This window comes from Candidozyma auris, chromosome 6 (assembly GCF_003013715.1).
Source record: "Candidozyma auris chromosome 6, complete sequence".
In the NCBI taxonomy this organism is placed as follows: Eukaryota; Fungi; Ascomycota; class Pichiomycetes; order Serinales; family Metschnikowiaceae; genus Candidozyma; species Candidozyma auris.
In genome coordinates, this window is record NC_072817.1 from 825,992 (window position 1) to 846,732 (window position 20,741).

Below are 20,741 nucleotides of genomic sequence, written 5' to 3' on the forward strand. Positions count from 1 at the left end.
TTTACTCTTATGTGTTCACGATAAATGAACTCAAAATTCATTTATACAGTTCACCGCCATGAGAAGTTTACCCTAGTATCCAAACAGCGGAGGTTCGAACATATATTAGCCGAAGTGTCTCACAAGATCTCCAAAAAAAATACCCCAACTAAACTTTGTTTCTTCTAATGAATTGAGCCTTTATAAACTGGCTTCTACAACTCAGGTCCGAAAAGTCTCTCCGAAACAAAGTACCTGATACTGGTGCTCTCTCACTCCAAATTACAACCACCCCCAAAATCGGCTACACTTACCTTCATACCAAACTGTTGCACGTTTTAGGCCCATTGTCGGAGCTTGTCTCTCTTTTGGGCGTCATCGCAACCACCTTGGCAACAATGGCCCCTCTAGAAATCTCCTTTGCTCACGGCAATACCCACAATGGCCTGTTGTCACCAGGAGGAATGGCCATCCCGCAACAAGGCAGGGGACTCCCCATAAAATTAGCAAAATCTGACAAGCATGTCGGGAGAAGCTCTCCTAGACACAGAAAGCCTGTCAATTTTGACTTTTAGAATGTCCTTGTTTGAGGCTTATCGCTCAGGGTTCTAGGGCACATTTAGTCTTTAGACTGGCTTCTTCACAGATTCTGTAAAGTATCCGACAGTCTCATCTACTAGGAAGTACTTTTTCAACAGCTTCACCAGTACCTTGAAGAAGAGTACTAGTACGTCCTAGCATCTTCATCAATACCTTAAAGCATATTCTAAATAGCCATCAATACCATGGCTTCTCTACAAATTCATAAATATAATACACTGTATTAATCATAATATACACCAGAAACTGAACCCTGCAGCAATGTGATGGCTAAACAGCTTACAAAGCAAGCAAAGCACCAGCAGCCAAGGCAACGGCACCGGCGGCGAACTGCTTGTTGGCAGCACCCTCGTAGGTGGAAACGTTGGCAACGGTGGATGGGTGGTGAGCTGGGCAGTCAGTGACCTCTGGGCCGCAAGAGGTGATGGTGACCAAAGAGGAGTGGAGGTCAGTGACGGTGGTGACGTTCTTGTGAGCAGAAACGGCGGCGGCGGCAGCGAAGATGGCGACGGTAGAGAATTGCATAGCGAAAGACGAAGTTGGTTGATAAAGAAAAAAAGAGAAGAGAAGAAGTAGTGAAGGGCAACTCGACCCCCTTATATAGACGCCGGGGGAGCAATTTTTTTTTTTTCTCTTTATCTTTTGTTTTTCTTTTTTTGCACCCATCATGCGTGCGCTATCTTTGACGGGAACTGTCGTACGGCACACAACATGGAGTGCCGCCTTCTTTCTGCAACTAGTCTCCTCTTTTCGGCAGGTGCCATCCCGCATTAGGCTCAGCCCACGCCGCCTCATCTGGCTGTATGCCCAATCGGTGGCCATGCTGGCCAATGAGAGCTTGTGGAAACCGCAGGGGAAAAGAAACAGAAAGCAACGTCTGCTTCTTCCATCGACTTGCTTGTTTCATGGGGAAATGAAAAGCCTCCTTCACCAGCGTCAGTGCTATTTTTGGCGAAGCTCTCCAGCCCCCGTGGTGAATTTCAAGCCTACTACGTTAGAGAAAGCAGGCATGACATTGGCATGGAAACCGTCTATACACTTTGTAAATTTAACGATGTTGAAATGACTGCAATTTCGATGCTTTTGTGCAAGACGTTTGCTTTTCTCTTGCTTCCCGTTGGTGCCCAAGGATACACATGCCAGTGCGTAAATGAGAAACTGGGGAAAGGTTCCTGCGGTATTGACTTCTTCGCTTGTGCTGCATGCGCGGGTGCCAAATAACAACCTGCTCAGAAACGAACCGATTGAGCGATGCTCCTGCCCAATCTTGCCTGGCGGGTGGCCGATGGGTCTGCTTCTATATATATCCTACGCCATGGGGGACTTATATTTTTAATTTTCTTTTTTTTTTGAGCAACTTACACTGTCATCACCACTGGCATTGGCTCATTGCCGGTGTGTTTATGCTTCACGTCTGTTTCTTGCCTGTTAACTTTTACCTTCGTCAGCTCTTCGTTCCTTCTTATTATTTTTTTTTTTCCCCCTCTTTTGCACATGCTTAAACGCTAGGTTCATCCGAATACAACAATAACCAATGCCTATACACAGGCTGGTTATTTGTGCGAACGGCTGCTAATGGCTGCCAAATCGAGCTCGCTAGCCAGATCCCCATCAAACATGGGGATTCGGTGCCCCTGTGGGGCTCGGCTCAACTTCCAGCCTTCCCCTGGAGAAATCTGGTCCACTTGCCTAAAACGTGCTTCTCAGATTCACATTCTTGCGAGAGTACCAGCTAACGAAATCCTTCACCGCCACACGGACCCGACGATTGTCCTTATTTGGAAGTGCAACACTCACTGATCCAATCAATTTCTCGATCTCTTTGCTGCTCACATTGGCCAAACTGCTGGCTGCCTCTTGGAGCCAGCCGATGGCTTGCTCAGTGCTAGGCGACACCGTCAAGATCTTGATCACAAGATCATTGGCGTCAACGTCATTGTAGAACTTGAAGATCAACCCGTGAAGAACAAGCTTCATGAGCTGCTCCCCATGGTTTGACAGAGCCAAGAAGTTTTTCACACTTTGCTGGATTTGCTTGGGGTCTTCATCGAAAAAGGAAATCGGTGGGTATGGAGAGCCCCACGAAACGTAGTCGATGAAGAAATGCACACAGGCCATCAATGGGTTATACTCTTCACAAGTAGTAAGCGTAAGAATACCTGCGTGGAGTATTGACTTCATGAGGTTTTCGTTGCTGATGGTCCTGCTGGGGTAGAACATGAGTAATTCGGTCGACATGCTGAAGAAATCCTCAATGACATCCGGCATTTCCCTGATAGAATTAGGATGCAGTTGAAGAAGCTCAAAAAACGATGAACTCTGCTCAAGACCGAGATCGTACACGGCATCTTGCATTTGTGGACTCACCGACTCATCACTGAATTCTCGAAGCATGATACCAGATACATACAAGTAACACCCAAAAGTTGTTACTCGAAATGCCTTGTGAAGAGTTTGCGCTATCTGCGGCAAAATGGCTGAAATATAGATGTTGCAACTCAGCACCGCGTTCTTAATTACCTTGACAAATCCCTCGCTCACATGAAGAGACGTGCTGAACTTGTCCAATACTGTTTCCACAACGGGCCAGATTGCACTCATAAAGTAGTTGGCAATTGGGTATTCTGGCACGTCGAAGTCACGAGCTCTCAATACCTTGAGATATATACTTACGAGCTCGGCTTCGTCATGTAATGCATTCGTAACGTTTTGATCCTGAGGGCTACCCTCAGTAGCAAGATGCTTAATTTTGTTTAGTGTGGGACCTAAAAACATCTCAGATGTCTTTACCTGCTCCTGTGGAGGTATTTTCTTAATGACATGTGCCAATCCACTCATCATGTCATATAATGCCTTAGGTTTCAACTCGCTTTGCACTTGCTGATAAAGCACGTATAACTGTTCCAAGTAATTCACAAGAGCTTCAGAACAGTCTTGGCAGAAATACATCAACGCATGGCAAGTAGCACTGTAGACGTCCTCCTTATCTGATGGAGACAACTTGTTGACGAGATCACCTTGAAAACCTCTGGTGATATAGTTAAGTTGAGGTTCGAGAAACTCTGGATTTTTTTGGGTCCACTCAGAATACCTGCCCAACACCAAAGTGGCAGCGTACCGCAATTTAGGATGTTCTGGTAGTTGTACAAGCATTTGCATAATGGAAGGTAAGATTGTCTTTTCCCTGACAGACACTTCCTTGGCCATGACCCGCATGCTGAAAAGGCAAGCTTCTAAAGGTTGCCAGGGCGTATTTTGCTGAGACATGAGGGTCTGAAGTTGGTGAAAAGGAATATTCAATGCCTTCTGAGCACCCACAACGGCACAGCAATCCTTCAAAACTTCACCCATCTCGTATCTGAAGTCTTTGAATTTATCCTCTTGCTCTTTATCACCGCCAAACAAGTCGGATTCGTTCTCCCCGACGGGGTATGCCAAGTGCTTGATGATCACCTCAACCAATTTCAAGTATATATCTTGAAAATCGTTACGAGCAGCTTCAAACTTTGGGAGAGTGATCATCTGCTTGAGCTCGTACCAGAAATAGAATGTATACTTGACCACGTCCAAATCCTCGTCGTATTTACAGCAGTTGAGCAAGATTTGAACTAATGGCTTGAAATGCGTGGCATTTTTAGCAATGAGCACATGCCACAGCTCGCCAGCCTCAACATAAAGCTTGGTGAGTCCCTCCACAACCTCGGAGTCGTCTAGTCTGTCGGGATGAGCCGAGTAGAACTCGTGTATCTTGAGGATCTGGCCGTACAAGGCGTCAATTAGAGAGAAGTTGCTTATGTCTCTTGTCTCACGTAAAATCGAAACAAGGCAGTCAACAGCCTTCTCAAAAGTAGCCTCATGGGTAATGGAATCGAAAATCAACTGGACGAAGAGATCCACCTGACAAATGCTCTCCACAGGACACTCTTTGATCCACGAATTAAGACAATCCAAAACGACTGTCGAAGGGGCAGATTTTTGTTCTATAACGTTCTTGAGAAACAACAACACATTTTCCACATTATGCGTGATGAGGTCTGCAGACCTGGTGTTGAACTCTTCATCGGTTAAAGCCGACTTGTTGGATTCACACAACTCTTCAGGCAACACTCTGAAGAATTCGAGCAATGACGAGATGTGCTCCGGTTTGGATGTCAAGTACGCTGAGATTTCGCTCATGGCGTTATCCCATTGCAAGTATTGTAAAGCGATGTGAGCCAATGTAAGACACAACTGGGTCCGTATAAGACGGTCCCCGTCGCTGGAGTACGCAGCCAAAAGCTCCAACACAGAGTCCTTGAGCTGATGCATCAGTTCCTGAGGTAGCTGAACTAAGTCATAGATCGCTTTCGATTTGAGTGTCTGCGACGCAAACATCTTGTATTCCAAAGGCTCGTTGGGATCAAGTAACAAATCGTGAGCAACCTGCCATGCCTCGGAGGATTTTTGGAATTCCTCAAGAAGCAACGTTGCCCTCTTCTTGTCATCCTGGCTGGCCGCCGAGTACATGGCGGCAAGCGCCTGCTTGACGTTGTCCATACTATTGAAGATGATGGAAATTTGGTGATGGTTGAAGATTGTAGTTGGTGATGGTATGGTGCGAGCACGACCTGGGGAAGAGGCCGGAGGAAGTATGTAGATTTGAGTGATTGGATGAACAGAGAGGATTGAAAGAGATTGTGAATTGCAATCTTCAAGTTCCTTTACAAATTGTGTCTAGGTGGCTGTAATGTGGTCAAGTCTGAAGCTTTTGGAACTCGATCGCGAAGATGTGGAACAACTTGAGCCAGTCTTTCTGGGATTGTAGAGCAAAAGGCGGCAGAAGGGGGCTTTATTAATGCTGTGTCAAATAAAACATTAGCTGAGTACAAAAAAATATAGATGTGCGATGTAGTACTATACTCGTCATTTGTAACCCCACGGACTCGATTTGTTATATGATTTGCTTACTTCTATCAGATTTGCACCCACCAGCATCAAAGATGCACATACACAGATTTGGAAATATACTTTAGCCCACGTAGATGCATCAAGATCTGGATGAGCTTTGCTCGATTCGTATTTCAGTTCCAGTCTTAGAAATTGTAACTATCTGACTCCATTAACGTCACCTTCACCGTAGGCTCAGTCAGACTCGTATCACATAGTCCCACTTTCATGAGAACTGCCTTTAAGAGCAAAATCAACAAGCAAATCAATGTGCGCCGATACCAATTTTTATAAACCTCCGTCCATAGGTCTCATTCTTCTTCGTACCCCTGCTCCTGACTCTGACTAGCATGTATAGCGGCATTTCGCAGCCATTTCTTCAACACTCACAATAACTAAGATCTGCGGCCTATACTTTCCTTTGAATAGGTTCTCTAACAGAAATTTCATTACAGTGCCTTGAGCAACATGACTGAGCCCATTTCCTACCCAACTTTTTATTCATCGCCTCCTGACGACCTCCTCCCCTTACTTTCCTCATCCCCATCTAACTTTAGCCCAGTGCGCGTAAAAAAAAATCAACACATTCTTTCTTTAATCTCCAACTAATTCATCGTATAACTCATTCGAAATGCCTAGGCCCGTTGTCATCTCTGGCCCTTCCGGAACCGGGAAGTCCACTCTTTTAAAAAAATTGCTTGCGGAGTTTCCCGACAAGTTTGGGTTCTCTGTGTCGAACACCACCAGAGCTCCAAGAGCTGGAGAGAAGGACGGTGTGGACTACCATTTCACCACTGTGGACGACTTCAAGAAGATGATTGACGAGAAAAAGTTCATTGAGTGGGCTCAGTTTTCTGGAAACTACTACGGCACTTCCATTAAGGCCGTGGACGATGTGGCCAAGCAGAACAAGATCTGTATTTTGGACATCGATATGCAAGGAGTCAAGGCGGTGAAGCAGCTGTCGCTCGATGCCCGCTACTTGTTTTTGAGCCCGCCTTCCATTGACACTTTGAGGGAGAGATTGACCGGCAGAGGCACAGAGACTGAGGAGTCCATTGCAAAGAGAATCGCCGCTGCAGCTGCTGAGATGGAGTATGCCCAGACCGGTGCTCACGATAAAATCGTGGTGAATGATGACTTGGAGAAGGCGTACCAGGAGTTCAAGGAGTTTATTGTGGATGAGCAGTGAAGATCTGTTGCCTAGGGCACGAGGTCGATTCACGTGGCATGGTTTTTGAAAGAAAGAGGAGGGTGAAGCCAACATGAGAGTGATGCCATAACCTCAACTTTTCGACTTTGAATGCTTTTTTTGCCAACACATGAGAAAACTACAGAATAAAGAGATTAGATAGACGACTTGACGGTCTCGTCAGGTGAAAATGGACAAGATTCACGGTAATGGTGGGAAGGTGTAGCCAAAACGACATTGGAGAAAGGAGAGCTGGGGCATTTTCAGAGTGGTATTTTGCATTATTGCTCACTGTAGGCATCGTTTTTCAAGAGTCTCTGCCTCACTAGAGTTCGTTGGAGCAGCGCCTTGCGACAGTAGCATAGCCACGAGCCTCACAACAGACCCCATTGGCCAAAGTCACACAAAATCGTAATTTCTAGCGTGCATCAGTGGGAATCGGGCTTTGGCACTCGAAGCAGCCCCAAACCAAACAAAACCCTGCGGATAACACGGCTCTGCATTGATACGACCAAAGGCTGAAGTAGAGTAGATGTAATGGCTGCGAAATCATCACCAAGGCACATAGCAACCCCAGTACCTAAAATGGCCATATATATGATGCCCAAAAGCCCTCAACGACCTTTACTGTGACCGTGGCACCAACGCAAGCAGCACCAAGAAATCAACGGCAAAATCCTGATTTTGTCACTCTGGCGTCTCAGGCGCCAAGCAGCTACGAGAAGGCTAGAGGCACATTTTGCCAAGGAGGCTAGCAAAAAGCATGAGGCGAGATTCTCGGCTCAGCGCCCATACAAGAAAGTCAAGTGGCCAGGCAGGCTTGACTCAGAGGGAGGCTCGTTTATGTGTGGTTTGCGTGAAGAAAGCACTCAGACAGCTTTTCGCAGCCAAGTGGGTAACTCCCCTCAACTCATTAGTACTGAACAGAGTGTCACGAGGAACGGGCCCTCCAGAGTGATCTAGAATGTTCAATGACCTTGACCTTCACTGACTTTGTGGTTCTGCCTTTGTCACTAGTTCAGATGACTTGCTGGCCAGCCTAACATTGCGCTCGCCTGAGGCCGACGGAACGGAATTTGCGCCGACCATCGCCAGCTCAAAAGGGTAACCAGAGCCGCCAGCCAATGCCCAGTGGCCAATGTCCAAAGGCAGATCACTGGCCAAGGCAACATTACTCATACGTTATACCAGTGTCGTGAGAGATGTCACTGCTGGTAGTTCTTGCACGCATTTCGCAGCCACCCCTCCGAGGCAGTGGCCATGACCTGGGCCAAGGAGAAACAGAAACGTTAAGCTTGCACGCAGAAGGCGAAAGAATAACTACGTCAGCGTAGTGCCTGTGACAATTTCGTTGCCACCCAAAGTCACTGCCTGAGTAACGCTGACCGAGTGACTTGCCTGACTAAGCGACTTAAGCTTTAGCGCCATGGGAATGTCTACACACCAGCGCGACCACCTGGGGGGTCTCCCTTCTCCTCCATGCTCGAGGCAAAGGCCACTCCCCACCAAGTCCAAAAATAACGCCCACCTTGGGAACAACTCGAAGATGAATGTGACATAATACCGTCCTTTATTCTAGCATTTCTTCCACTTTCACCTCCAGCTCGCCTTTCACTCATTTCGCCTTGCGCTCATTTCGCCTTGCGCTCATTTCGCCTTTCACCTCATCTCTCATTTTCTCTCACTTGATCGCTTCCCTGGCAGCATTTCGCAGCCATTTCTGTCTCGCCTCACAAGACATTTCAATCTTTCAAACAAATCACTCAAATGCGTCACACGAAAAAACGAAAAAAGCAGATTCATGCCTTTCTGGTTCGGGTCTCCCGCCGCTGTGCCCCCTTGTGCCTGCCTCCCGTCACTTGCCCCCGAGGTGCACACGTTTTCCTACCCACAGTGACAATGAGAATGAGGAAGGAAAGTCAGGGAGTCCCACGTAGGGAGGCACCCTCAGAGAGCCTCAACGTGAACTTCTTAAACTTGATTGAGTTAACTACGTCTTTACTGTAAACGTCCGCTTCAATAGTAGAATTTTTGGGTGATTTTTCTTCTTTCCTTCTTCTACACTCTGGCATCTTTTTTCCTCCTTTCTTCTCCTACTTTTCATTTAGCTTTGCCTCACCTCGGCCTCTGCCTCTCTCTGCCTCACTTATTGTGTGTTTATCAGTGGTGCGTAGGGCTGCGTATTACTACGTTTTGTTTAGCTTTTTCTTCCCTCACTCACCTGCTTCACCTCTTTATACCAGCGCCTGCCACTTGAGGCCTGTCCTCATCCAAAGTTCCAAAATATTGTCACCATGGGCGAGTCGAAATCGAAAATGTCAAAGTTGGGAAGGCTCTTTGGCATGCTGAGCCTGTCGTTGCACCTCCCGTCCCTCCACGAGAAAGAAAAAGACAAGGACGCCAAAGACGTCAGAGACCCTGCCAAGGACCCCTCCAAAGACTTTGCCAAAGACTCTAAAGATCCAAGCAACTTCGGCTCTCCCGCTAGAGACTGGCTGCTTCTGCCGCTCCACTCGCCGGTGGCCACCAAACCAAACGCTTCTTCGAAACCTCTGTCTCCCATGAGCCCAGAGGATGGCAACGATGTTTTGTTTCCCTTGCCAGCCGATAAACGGGCCACTTCCCATTCTGGGTCGCCCAAAGTGGCCAGTGAGGCCACCCATAATAACACAAGTACTGGCAACAAGAACTCCGGCTACGACAACCTAGTACACCCTCAACCACTACTGCTGGTGTTGCAGGAGAGCTTGCCACAAAAACTGCCTCCTCCATCGCGTCCTCTGTCAGCCAGCTCTCACCAGAGAAAGGGGGTGGCAGGCGGTGCTGGGGCTCTGGCCTCGGCTAACTTGTCTGTTGGCACAGGCGCAACCGCCTCGAAGCTGACGTCGGTGCTGAGGTCGCTGAGTGCCAAACGGAAAACTCCCCAGAGCGTGCTGCGATCGCTGGGCAACTTGTCTCCTTCGGTGTCGCTGACCCACTTGCCTTCTCAGGGAGCTACTCCTTCCAAGCTGAGGTTTAAGATGTTTGAGGACGGCTCCCACGAGCACAACTTGCGTGCCACCAAGCGCCAGGAAAAGCTTAGTAATATGCTCAAAGACCTTTTGGGCGCCAAGAAGCTTCGAGACGAGGCAAAACTGGCGGTGCCCAACATCCTATCTCCCGTCCATAAGGACATGGAAAAACACAATGATCCAGACAAACCACCCACGCTTTTCGCTGGGTTGGTGAGCCAAGTAAAGAACAACACTTCTCCTTACCAGGTGCATGATGAGCTTCTAGATCCCATGAGTCAGCAAGATTGCCGTTCGTTTGTGGAAAAATACGGACGCTGCCAGGAAGTGATTGGCAAAGGGTCGTTTGGTGTTGTTAGAGTGGCTCACAAGAAAGTTGAGTCTCCAACAAATGAGGAAGTGCTATATGCGGTGAAGGAGTTCAAGAGACGTCCCAACGAATCGGAAAAGAAATACTCTCGTCGGTTGACGTCGGAGTTTTGCATTCTGTCTTCGCTAAAGCATATCAACATCATTGACACTCTAGACTTGCTCAAGGACGCCAAGGGAGACTACTGTGAGGTCATGGAGTTCTGCTCCGGAGGCGATCTCTACACCCTTATTATAGCTGCGGGAAAACTCGAATACGCTGAAGCAGACTGTTTCTTCAAGCAGCTCATCCGAGGCGTCAACTACATGCATGACATGGGAGTAGCCCACAGAGATCTAAAACCTGAAAACTTGCTCTTGACACAACAAGGTGTGTTGAAAATCACCGATTTCGGTAACGGCGAGTGCTTCAAGATGGCCTGGGAGGATGAGATACAGCTTAGCGAAGGCGTGTGTGGATCCAGTCCGTACATTGCCCCAGAAGAATTCACCCAAGAACAGTTTGATCCTCGCTGCGTTGACATTTGGGCGTGTGGTGTGATTTACATGGCAATGAGAACAGGGCGTCAGCTTTGGAAACTAGCCGATCCAAAAAGAGACGAGTTTTTCCAGGAATACCTTACAAAGCGTAAAGATGCTACAGGGTACGAACCGATCGAAGCGTTGAAGCGGGCCCGGTGCCGTAACGTGATTTACTCAATTCTTGACCCCATTCCCAACCGTCGTATCAACGGTAAACAGATTCTTAATAGTGAATGGGGACGAGAGATCAAGGTGTGCGCAGCCGGCGATGGCCAGCTCTCTGCATCGGTGCTCAATGGGAAACTGGAGTAACGAGTTCAACGTCAAGGAATATTCTATAGTATATATGATTAGCATCTAGGACCAGCATTAATGAATTGGCCAGGGGGGCCCGGTACCTAAGCAGTTGTAGACAAGTGATCATTTGACTGTTTGCGAAATGGATACATCAAGAGAAATGAGCAGTTTTTGATGAGAATCGGCTCGAATCTTCCTCGATTCGGTTTCCTTCGACGATGGTGAAAGTTCAGCAAATGCAGCAGAGACCCGCTTGTACGGAGAACCACATTCACACCTAACTTACATGATGTGAGTTCAACTTATACTATTCCTAATAATCCCACTACTTTACTCGGTGAGTACCAAGGTACAGCTGAAGCTTGTTTTCCTTTCGACTCTTTCGACTTGTGTTAAATGAAATTTCCACCGCTACAGGCGCCTGTCATATATCTGTTGAATGTACAAGTCCTCTTACCGAAAGACCATCATAGCCTATCTCAATTGGTGCTTCTTATAGTAAGCTTCAGAACACAAGGTTTTGTAGAGAGAAAAATGTGTCTTAATTAAATATTGGCGAATTGTTTTGCTCTTCTCTATTTCACGTTTGGAAAAAGTCCTAGATCTAGTCATCCAACTCCATTAAAATCTTCTGGGCAAAAAAAATCCAAGATATCCCTTCTACTCCGCTTTCCACTGAGCTTTATCTGACGAACGCTTCTACTCGAGTGAAGCTCCCACTGACTGATATTATTCTAGACTTGAACTCTAGCGAGGAAATGGTTGTTTCCGCTAATATCCCGCAGCCTTTCTCTTCTTGCCTCGATGGCCACGGGAATACTTGTTTTGTTCATTTGAGGAAAATTTCTTGACTCTATTACATGGGCAAGTCAGTGCCTTGTGTCCAAAACCTTCACAAGTGTAACACCTGAACTTACCGGTGTTTCGCCTACCATAATTCCAAGGCCCAGACATAAAGGCAACGTTTAAACAGTGGCTTCCCTTTCCAATGAATTGATACTTCTTATAGAAGCGGGGCAACAAATCGGAACATTTTGAGATACGCTTCCTTCAAAAATTCAGTCTCGATACTTTTCGAAAGCCTCTTTGCCAGCATTGACTAACATAAGGGAGCGAAGCGATGTATCAATCTGATGGAACTCAACAAACGCTTGAACCATCCATACCTTGACATTTTTGTTTGTACGTGCCCATTAATTCTCCTCCTCTACTTTCCACCCAAGGAGCATAGGAACGAAGTTATACTTGTAAACCTTGATACATTCTAACACAGCAGTCCGTAAACCTTTCAAGCTTCTTACAGAACATTGCCTTACATTTTCAAAACACGGGACGAACTCTCGGGAAACATGGTCATCATTGGCGTTAATCTCTTCTGTCGTAGACTTGTTACAGGACCAAGTATTGTTCTGCCTCCTTTGGGACGTCGATGTACTTCATCATGTAAACCACCTAGGTACATGCTCTTGACGTAGAAGTTCGAAAGGCAAATAAAGATTAGTCTCACCGTGTCTATCTCTATGAAGATGCTTGATCCTAGCCTTAGAATGGGAATGGTATTCCTCAATGAGAGACATAGCTAAAAGAACATGCAACGGTATGGCAATCTGCTTTGATAAAGAGTCAAGGTATACAACTTTTCAGAGTATTTCTTAGACTCATCAAGTCTCCAATCCTCACTAGAGCACGTAAGTGCTGCAAAAGAGTACAGATCATTTTAAACTTACAGTTCCCGTTGATAAGTGATTTTTGATCTCGCTTCAAGTAGTGGTCTATTTCGTAAGTAAGTTCTTGATATGAACAGTTATAAAAAAAAAGAAACACCTAGATTCTATGGTTTTGCTGACTACGACTGTGGTGCCCAAAATTCAGGAAACAGAGAGGATTTCGCAGCCACTGTGCTAAAAGTGATGCACATGCAAATTATCGAATTCGATGGAAGATGCTTTTCTCAATGATACTGATGAGCACGGATCATTACTTAGTTTAAATGATGTGGTTGCAGCCATCTTGCGCTCTTACGACAAGGGTACCAGAAGTGCTTTTGAGCCAGCACAAATAGCACAAGTGTGAAATCCTCTTTCTAAGTAGCTAAGCAGAAGTTGAAATTCAAAAGCTCACTTATTTCGATATACCTGTTACCTAAGGCATTTCGGCTACAAAAACGCGAAATTCTTCTTATTTTACACTTTTCAGAAATCGTTGATCTGACCAGAAACGCCTATTCATCCATTTTTTGCTTTTTCTCAATCAACACCCTCCAGCTGAACTTCATATACTTCGACTAATGGCTGCGAAAAGGCCAGAGGGGGTGAGTTAGCTAGGAGCCTTCCTCTCCCTCAAATTTCCACATCGACAAAGTTGGAAATCTTCAACATGTATGCCAACACCAATCAAAATTCTTTAATTCCTTTTTTTCCATTGCCCTGTGGTGTACATTCGACTCTGAACTGAACCCTTGGCAAGGTCCCTGCATCCAGAACATACCACAAGAAGAGTAATCAAAACGCGAATAGACGCGATACTCTCTTCTTCAACATGGTGGAGCTTTCTGATTTCCAGCGTCAGGAGAAGGTTGGCGAGGGTACGTATACGATGAGATCTTATATTGTTGTCCACTGACTAATGCCAGGAACCTATGGTGTCGTATATAAGGCTTTAGACACAAGACACAACAACCGAGTAGTTGCACTCAAGAAGATTCGGTTGGAGTCTGAAGATGAGGGCGTTCCTTCGACAGCTATTAGGGAGATTTCTCTTTTGAAAGAAATGAGGGACGATAACATAGTCAGGTTGTATGATATCATCCATTCAGACTCCCACAAGCTCTACTTGGTATTTGAGTTTTTGGACTTGGACTTGAAGAAGTATATGGAGCTGATTCCTCAGGGAGCGGGGCTAGAACCCTCGATGGTCAAGAGATTTATGCACCAGTTGATCAAGGGCATCAAGCACTGTCACTCCCATCGTGTTTTGCACCGAGACTTGAAGCCTCAGAACTTGCTCATTGATAAAGAGGGTAATTTGAAGCTAGCTGATTTCGGCTTGGCCAGAGCCTTTGGCGTGCCCTTGCGTGCTTACACTCACGAGGTGGTTACTCTTTGGTATAGGGCGCCAGAAATTCTTTTAGGAGGGAAACAGTATTCCACCGGTGTGGACATGTGGTCTGTTGGGTGCATTTTCGCTGAGATGTGCAACCGCAAACCGCTTTTTCCCGGAGATTCGGAGATCGACGAAATCTTCCGTATTTTCAGAATCTTGGGTACGCCAAACGAAGAAGTGTGGCCCGACGTGACATACTTGCCTGACTTCAAGCTCACATGGCCCAAGTGGGAGCGAAGCGACTTGGCCTCACACATTCCTTCTTTGGACAGGGACGGTGTAAATTTGCTCGAGCAAATGTTGAACTACGATCCCAGCAACCGAATCAGCGCCAAAAGGGCCTTGGTGCACCCTTACTTCCAAGAAGACAATGATGAAGCCTACGATAGTTACCCCCGCTCTGTGAACATGGGTTGAGCCTCCATCACCCTGTGTATCCACACACTCGCTTTTTGATTTCATGACACTCATTTCAGGTCACGGATATAGACCAGGTATACTAGCATTGCGATAATTGCAACAACCAAGAAATGAGGGCTGGAGCACACAGTAGATGGCTCTTTCCCTTTAATGTAATTTTCAATGTACTCCGATGAGTACACTGGGTCTCTCTTTGTGTGAAGTGCTTGAATCTCAGAAATTGTCGTCGCAACGGGCCGTAGTAGCAAAAGATGTGGCTCTAACTCTGCCCTCATAACTCGTAGTCTGGCCAGGATCAAGTCACTTCTATCTATGGATGATTTTAGTAATTGTTTATGCTGAGAATGCTGAGAATGCAACTGCTGGAATCTCTTCTCCGTATCATGAAAAGAAGAATCGATAAATTCATGAACCATAATCATGTCATCTAGAAACTTGTTTAAGTCTAGTCTTTCTGTATCGAAGGTATCAAAAATAGACGACACTTGCGAAGTTCGGGAGTCGAGCGAACGGCACTCAAACAGGGACGTTTCTTCGACAATGGCACATTTACAGAAGGGTTCTGAATTCATAGGGAAATAACAAACAAGGAGTTCGAGAGGAGGTTATAGGTGAAGCAGAGGCAAGTAGAGTGTTTGTGCCTCGTCCGGATTAGGAAAAGTAATTACCCTAGGTGCAGCGCAGTGCAGGTCGGAGCGTTCGCAGCCGTTTCTCTGAGTCGAAGCCACCACGTAGAAGAAAGCAAATAGATGATCTCTTTTAGTCGAACATTCATGCGAGTCTCCTTCTCTTTCTTGCCTAATTATATCTGGTAAGGGTCTGAAAATCCGCACTCACACATCGTTAGTATGACGAAGCACGTACTCTCAGTAAAACGCAGTGCTTACCAAAAATCTCAAGCAAGTTCGTTTAGCAAGAAGTCAACTTCGTCAGCTGGTCCACTTTAGGTCAATTGGTCAGCTTTAGTACTATGTAAATGCTTAGAGGGCAGTTTGGGGTTCGTAGTGAGCCTGATACTTCCAAACTGATGTGTGTCTTGATAAAGCATCCAACATTCAAAACTTCTCATAGTCTTGCCGTTATAAGAGTCTTCTTCGGTTTTATTCCTATTTAAAGAGGCCCCATAACAACTGTAGAAGAATGATTGAGAAACTTTTTTGATGAGAGTAGTGCTCAGGGTATTTTCAATGTAGTCATATCATATCTTAAGAAAGGTGACCATCTGATTTGAGCTGGGGTTCTTTATGCTTCAATTGTGGAGTCATTGTCCAAGTACAGAAATACAGAAAGCACTATGTTAAGAGCTGTCCTCAAAGGTTGGCAACGCCGACTTCCATAGATGAAACGTAATGTTAAAAAAAAGCGTATCATGATTCGTCTATTAATGTTTATTAAAGAGTTGAGCTGGACCACAAATTTTCAATTCTCCTATACTAGAGCCCCCAATGAATTTTGCGAGGCAAGATCGTTATGTGGGCCATTGATTGTTGCGATTCAAGCCGCAACACAAATCTGAAATTTGAGACAACCTGAAGTTGATGACTCTTCATTGTTACAAACTCCAACTTTTCTCAAGCTTCCGACAAGCCAGGCTTGGTTTGGCTCTCTCGGAGATTCTTTTCCCAAAACGTAACTTTCTCCGTGCAAACTTTTCACACCTTGAGATACACGTAACCTTTACATCGCAGCTCCTCCACATAATGGCTAAAAGTATTCTTTCTTAAACCGCTCGGGCCGACAACGATATTCAAACCATAGGAGCCAAGCGTCCCGAGATCGGCTCCGTGAAAATTCCTCATTTAACCTCTTCACTCCGCTTCATCCCCGTTTTCCCGCCTTCAAGCCCGCGCTTTTCTCAGCCTCAGTGAGAGCTTTATCTATTCCATCAGGTCCTAGCAAAACACTAACTTCTGGCAAAAAATTTCACAAAAAAGTACCACAGCTAAGTTGACCCAACAGGATATTTATACTTTTTTCTTACCATGCTCCGCAACGTCTTTTCCTTCTCATTCCTCACCTAATTTTTCTTTAATTGTAGGAACCCTTACATGCAAGGCGTGCAGCATTATGGCTGATTTGCACCCAAAGCGAGACGTACAAATAGAGGCGTGATCCCCAGATTTTTCAAAGCATATAGTCTTTTTCATTTACCTCAGAATATTCACAATGACAAAAATTTCGGCTGTTACCAAACTGGCAACGTCGCTTGCAACTAACGTGCTTCTTGTGGGTGGCTGCTACGGTGGACTCAGTGCCCTTGTTCACTTGAGGAACCTGTTGAAGGAAAAGACTCTCTCAAAAAGAGTCAATGTGACGCTTGTGGAGCCAAAAGCTGGCTTATTCAATATCCTCGGTGTGCCTCGTGCCATCGTGGACCCGGAGTTTGCGAAAACACAGTATGTTCCCTTAGACGAGTTCAGAACTCTCCATTTCGACCACTTGGTGTCTGACGACAAGTATGTTTTGCAGACTGCCGGGCCCAAGATCCAGCCTGGCGTCAATGAACACGTGGAAGTCACGTATGTGCAAGGAAAAGTGACGAAATTGGGCAAGCAAGAAGCAGAGTACTCGTTGAACGGTGGTGCCGGGGGAACAGAGAAAATCACGTTCGACTACTGTGTTTTGGCAGCAGGAAGAAACAGAACATGGCCCACGTCGCCAGACGCAATTAATACGGAAAGCTTTTTGGAGGAGGTGACGAAGTTCAACTCCACAGTGAAACAGAGCAACCGCATCGCTGTGGTGGGCGCTGGAGCTGTGGGCATTGAGATCGCCGGCGACATTAAGACGAAGCACCCAGATAAGGAGGTGATGCTCATCCACCCACACGCCACTTTCCCACCAGAAAAGCTCTCTGACGAGTTCAAGCAGAAAGTGAGGGAGAGTCTTGAGCGGGCCAATGTCAAGGTGATGACAGGATTGCGTGTGAAGCGGGAGTTGGAAAATAAGAACTTGGAGCTCACAAATGGCGACATCATCGAGGCAGACTTCACCTACTGGTGTACGTCTTTTAAGAATAATACTGACCTTCTTGGTGAAGAGCTTAGCCACTTTGTCTCGCCCAAGAACAACGTCTACATCAACGGGTATCTTCAACTTGCACACCCTGAGACCAGTGAGGTGATTGAGAATATCTTCTGTGTGGGAGACATGACAGAGACGCCAAACATCAAAACAGCCGGATGGGCCATCTCGATGGGCAGACACGTGGGCAATTACTTGCTGAGTCTCCTTGTCGACGGCAAGCTTTCGGGCGACGAGTTTCCCGTAGACCGTCCTAGCGCCATGCTTCTTGTATGTGGTAATGAAGACATCATCTCTGAGGTGGGCGGCGAGGTTGTGGTAAACAAGCCCATCTACATAGAGCAGTACAAGACGTACAAGTTTGCCACGGTGAGGAACACTCTTGGAATCTGATAGGTAGTGGAATCCATTACGTATGAACTGGATGCCTTCATGAACTTCAGTAGTCAGACGGCCAAAGATATGAGGCAAGTGTAGATTCTACAAGAGTTAGAGTAATGGACCGATGGGTTTTTTTGGAGGGTAAGATTGACCTTTGGTTTCGTTCAATTTCGGTTCATATTGCTAGATTTCCTAGTAATCCATATCTTGGGAGCATTTTCGCAGCCACTGAGGAGTACCTGCTAGGCCGATACAGACACCACTAGGAGCCCGTCGTTTATTGCTGGAGTTAAACATCAATTCTGTAATCCGCTAACTTTGAAAAATAAACTTTTCTTAACATCATAACTTCAAACGTCCGAACATAGCTGTAATTTGGTGGGACTACAAATGTCCTGCGTATGACCCTTCACCTTTACTATCAACTTCATCTCCGGTGAACTCCTACTCCAGCACCATGAGCGGTTACTATAACAACGACAGCTATTACCCGGATAGGCGCTATGATAGCTCTCGCGGACATAGCCGAGGCGGTTATCGTGGTGGCAGAGACCACTACCGAGGGTCATACTATCGAGGTCGAGGCAAACCACTATCGAGTCGAGGCAGAGACTTCAGAAGAGAGTACGACAGAGACTACAGAGAAAGAGACCCTAGAGATAGAGAACGTGAATTCAGAGACAGAGATCCTAGAGACAGAGACTCCAGAGATAGAGAGCGTGACTACAGGGAAATAGATCCTAGGGATCGTGACTCGAGAGACAGAGATGTCGATTACAGAGACAGGGAGTACAGAGATTTCAGAGACAACAGAAAAAACGACTATTCAGACTACAGAGAGCACAGAGATAGAGAGCCTAGTTGGGGAAAGGAGTCTAGAGATAGAAACCTGCCGAGGGAACCAAGGGATAGCCGAGAATACAGAAGTGACGCTAGAGGCGACCACAGAGGAAGCAGAGGAGAGTTTTCCAAAGATCCTGTGAGAAGTTTATCGGGAGGGACCCCCAAATATGAGACCTCGTCTCCAAGACACACTCCGAGACACACACTGGAGACCGGTGACCATGTTGCAACGCCTAGTAGTACTTCTCTGGGACCGGTGGCGTCTTCGTCTTCTACTTGTACCGACCCATGGATCTCTATACTACAAATCAGTGATGAAAAGGTGGCAAAACGGCTCGAGTCCCGCCATTTAGAGCTTGCAAATGTTAACAAGACTCTTGGACAACTTCAATTGCAGAGGCACAAACTCAAAGCTCACATGGATCTTCTTGATGTATATGCAAAGAGGGACGCCTTGAACGTGGAGATGACATCCGAAAAGCTTGACGAGTTTGCATTTATGTGATGACTACGTTGTGGATGAAACAAGATGAAACGAGGGTAGACCTCGAGAGTTGAATGAGCTGCTATAGGGAACGGGTGGTTTTGACCGGAAACCAGGAAAAATTCATACCATGCTAAGAATGCTTTTACACGTCCACGGGTCGCTTCCTTACCAGTGCTTCTGGATCCTTGAGTGGTGCCATACCCAAGCAACACTCTAATTTTGAGCAGTAAACCCGAAATGGTTCCACAAAATCGTCTTTGCAAGTCAATGGCACCTGCAATTCTCCAATCTGATTTGTTGCTTCAGGGTAATTTGCCTAGACCAAGAGCCCTCGGCTGCCAAGCTAGGCTATGGTCCAACAGTTTCAGGGCGCGCGCGTGGAAAAGCTACCACCTCAACTACTAGCCACCCCATCACCAAACTGATTCATTCAATCATGGCACTTCAAGACTTCTTGGTTTCTGTTGCTGAAACAAAGGTTCTTCAAGGCTTTTTGTACGCAGCCCTTTTTGTAGGGATCTACAAAATCACCAACTTGGCCTTATCCTTCGGCGCCATGTTGGTGGACTTGTTTTTGCTCCCACCTGCGAACTTCGCCAAATACGGTGCCAAAAAAGGAAAATGGGCTGTCATCACGGGTGCTTCTGATGGAATTGGTAAGGAGTATGCTCTTCAGCTTGCAGCCAAGGGCCTCAATGTAGTGCTTGTTTCAAGAACCGCTAGCAAGTTGGAAACTCTTGCCGATGAAATCGTTGCAAAGTACGGTGTCGAGGCTAAATACGTGGCCTTCGATGCTTCCACCGATGCACCTGAAAATTACACTCTCCTTCGTGATACTGTGGCAGAATTGCCCGTGACAGTGTTGATCAACAATGTGGGACAGTCGCACTCCATCCCTGTTCCATTCTTGGAAACTGAGGAGAAGGAATTGGTTGATATCATCACTTTGAACAACACTGTCACTTTGAAGATTACCCAGATCGTTGCTCCTATCATTACCAAAACCGTGGCAGACAAATCGTCCAAGGGTCTCATCCTTACCATGGGGTCGTTCGGTGGCTTGTTACCAACTCCGTACTTGGCCACCTACTCTGGGTCCAAGGCATTTTTGCAGCAGTGGTCTGCTGCTTTGGCTGGTGAGTTGAAGCCACAGGGTGTTGACGTTGAGCTCATTGTTTCGTACTTGGTCACCTCTGCCATGTCCAAGATCAGAAGATCCAGTGCAACCATTCCTAACCCCAAGACGTTCGTCAAGTCTGCATTGGCTGGGGTTGGTCGTCGTAACGGTGCTCAGGAGAGATTTGCTACTTCTACACCATACTGGGCACATGCCTTCATGCACTTTGGTATTGAGAACACCGTAGGTGTCTACTCTGCACTTGCTAACAAGTTGAACCTTGGCATGCACAAGAGCATTCGTGCCAGAGCGTTGAAGAAGGCTGCTAGAAACAAGACTGACTAATTTGGTCAGTAAGTAAGTGAATGGACCTCTTGCTACGAGGACATGTAGTACATTAACGTGACTCGAGTTTTGTGACTACTAAGTTCCTCAGGACTCGAACGCGAAATAAAGGGGTGTGAATGTCAG

At 46.4% G+C, this 20,741-nt stretch overlaps 8 protein-coding genes across 8 annotated transcripts; 6 read left to right on the plus strand and 2 right to left on the minus strand. All coding sequences in view use genetic code 12, as the record gives it.

The window, feature by feature from the left end:
* Nucleotides 1–858: 858 nt before the first annotated feature.
* On the minus strand, nt 859–1,104 carry PGA58 (Pga58p; the record flags this gene model as incomplete). Its single annotated transcript, XM_029034068.2, has 1 exon — nt 859–1,104. One exon carries the CDS (start codon nt 1,102–1,104, stop codon nt 859–861), a length of 246 nt encoding a protein of 81 aa, XP_028891631.2.
* Nucleotides 1,105–2,268: 1,164 nt separating this feature from the next.
* Nucleotides 2,269–5,115, minus strand: MTR10 (Mtr10p; the record flags this gene model as incomplete). The annotated part of the gene is made up of 1 exon (XM_029034069.2): nt 2,269–5,115. The coding sequence occupies one exon, from the start codon at nt 5,113–5,115 to the stop codon at nt 2,269–2,271; it is 2,847 nt and encodes a 948-aa protein (XP_028891632.2).
* Nucleotides 5,116–6,136: 1,021 nt separating this feature from the next.
* On the plus strand, nt 6,137–6,697 carry GUK1 (guanylate kinase; the record flags this gene model as incomplete). Its single annotated transcript, XM_029034070.2, has 1 exon — nt 6,137–6,697. One exon carries the CDS (start codon nt 6,137–6,139, stop codon nt 6,695–6,697), a length of 561 nt encoding a protein of 186 aa, XP_028891633.2.
* A 2,294-nt stretch (nt 6,698–8,991) lies between these two features.
* CJI96_0005050 (serine/threonine protein kinase) lies at nt 8,992–10,911 on the plus strand (the record flags this gene model as incomplete). The annotated part of the gene is made up of 1 exon (XM_029034071.2): nt 8,992–10,911. One exon carries the CDS (start codon nt 8,992–8,994, stop codon nt 10,909–10,911), a length of 1,920 nt encoding a protein of 639 aa, XP_028891634.2.
* A 2,523-nt stretch (nt 10,912–13,434) lies between these two features.
* CDC28 (cyclin-dependent serine/threonine-protein kinase CDC28) lies at nt 13,435–14,415 on the plus strand (the record flags this gene model as incomplete). The annotated part of the gene is made up of 2 exons (XM_029034072.2): nt 13,435–13,480; nt 13,529–14,415. The coding sequence occupies 2 exons, from the start codon at nt 13,435–13,437 to the stop codon at nt 14,413–14,415; spliced, it is 933 nt and encodes a 310-aa protein (XP_028891635.1).
* A 2,169-nt stretch (nt 14,416–16,584) lies between these two features.
* Nucleotides 16,585–17,835, plus strand: CJI96_0005052 (uncharacterized protein; the record flags this gene model as incomplete). Its single annotated transcript, XM_029034074.2, has 1 exon — nt 16,585–17,835. The coding sequence occupies one exon, from the start codon at nt 16,585–16,587 to the stop codon at nt 17,833–17,835; it is 1,251 nt and encodes a 416-aa protein (XP_028891637.2).
* A 445-nt stretch (nt 17,836–18,280) lies between these two features.
* CJI96_0005053 (uncharacterized protein) lies at nt 18,281–19,171 on the plus strand (the record flags this gene model as incomplete). The annotated part of the gene is made up of 1 exon (XM_029034075.2): nt 18,281–19,171. One exon carries the CDS (start codon nt 18,281–18,283, stop codon nt 19,169–19,171), a length of 891 nt encoding a protein of 296 aa, XP_028891638.2.
* A 418-nt stretch (nt 19,172–19,589) lies between these two features.
* CJI96_0005054 (ketoreductase) lies at nt 19,590–20,615 on the plus strand (the record flags this gene model as incomplete). Its single annotated transcript, XM_029034076.2, has 1 exon — nt 19,590–20,615. One exon carries the CDS (start codon nt 19,590–19,592, stop codon nt 20,613–20,615), a length of 1,026 nt encoding a protein of 341 aa, XP_028891639.1.
* Between the last annotated feature and the right edge of the window lie 126 nt (nt 20,616–20,741).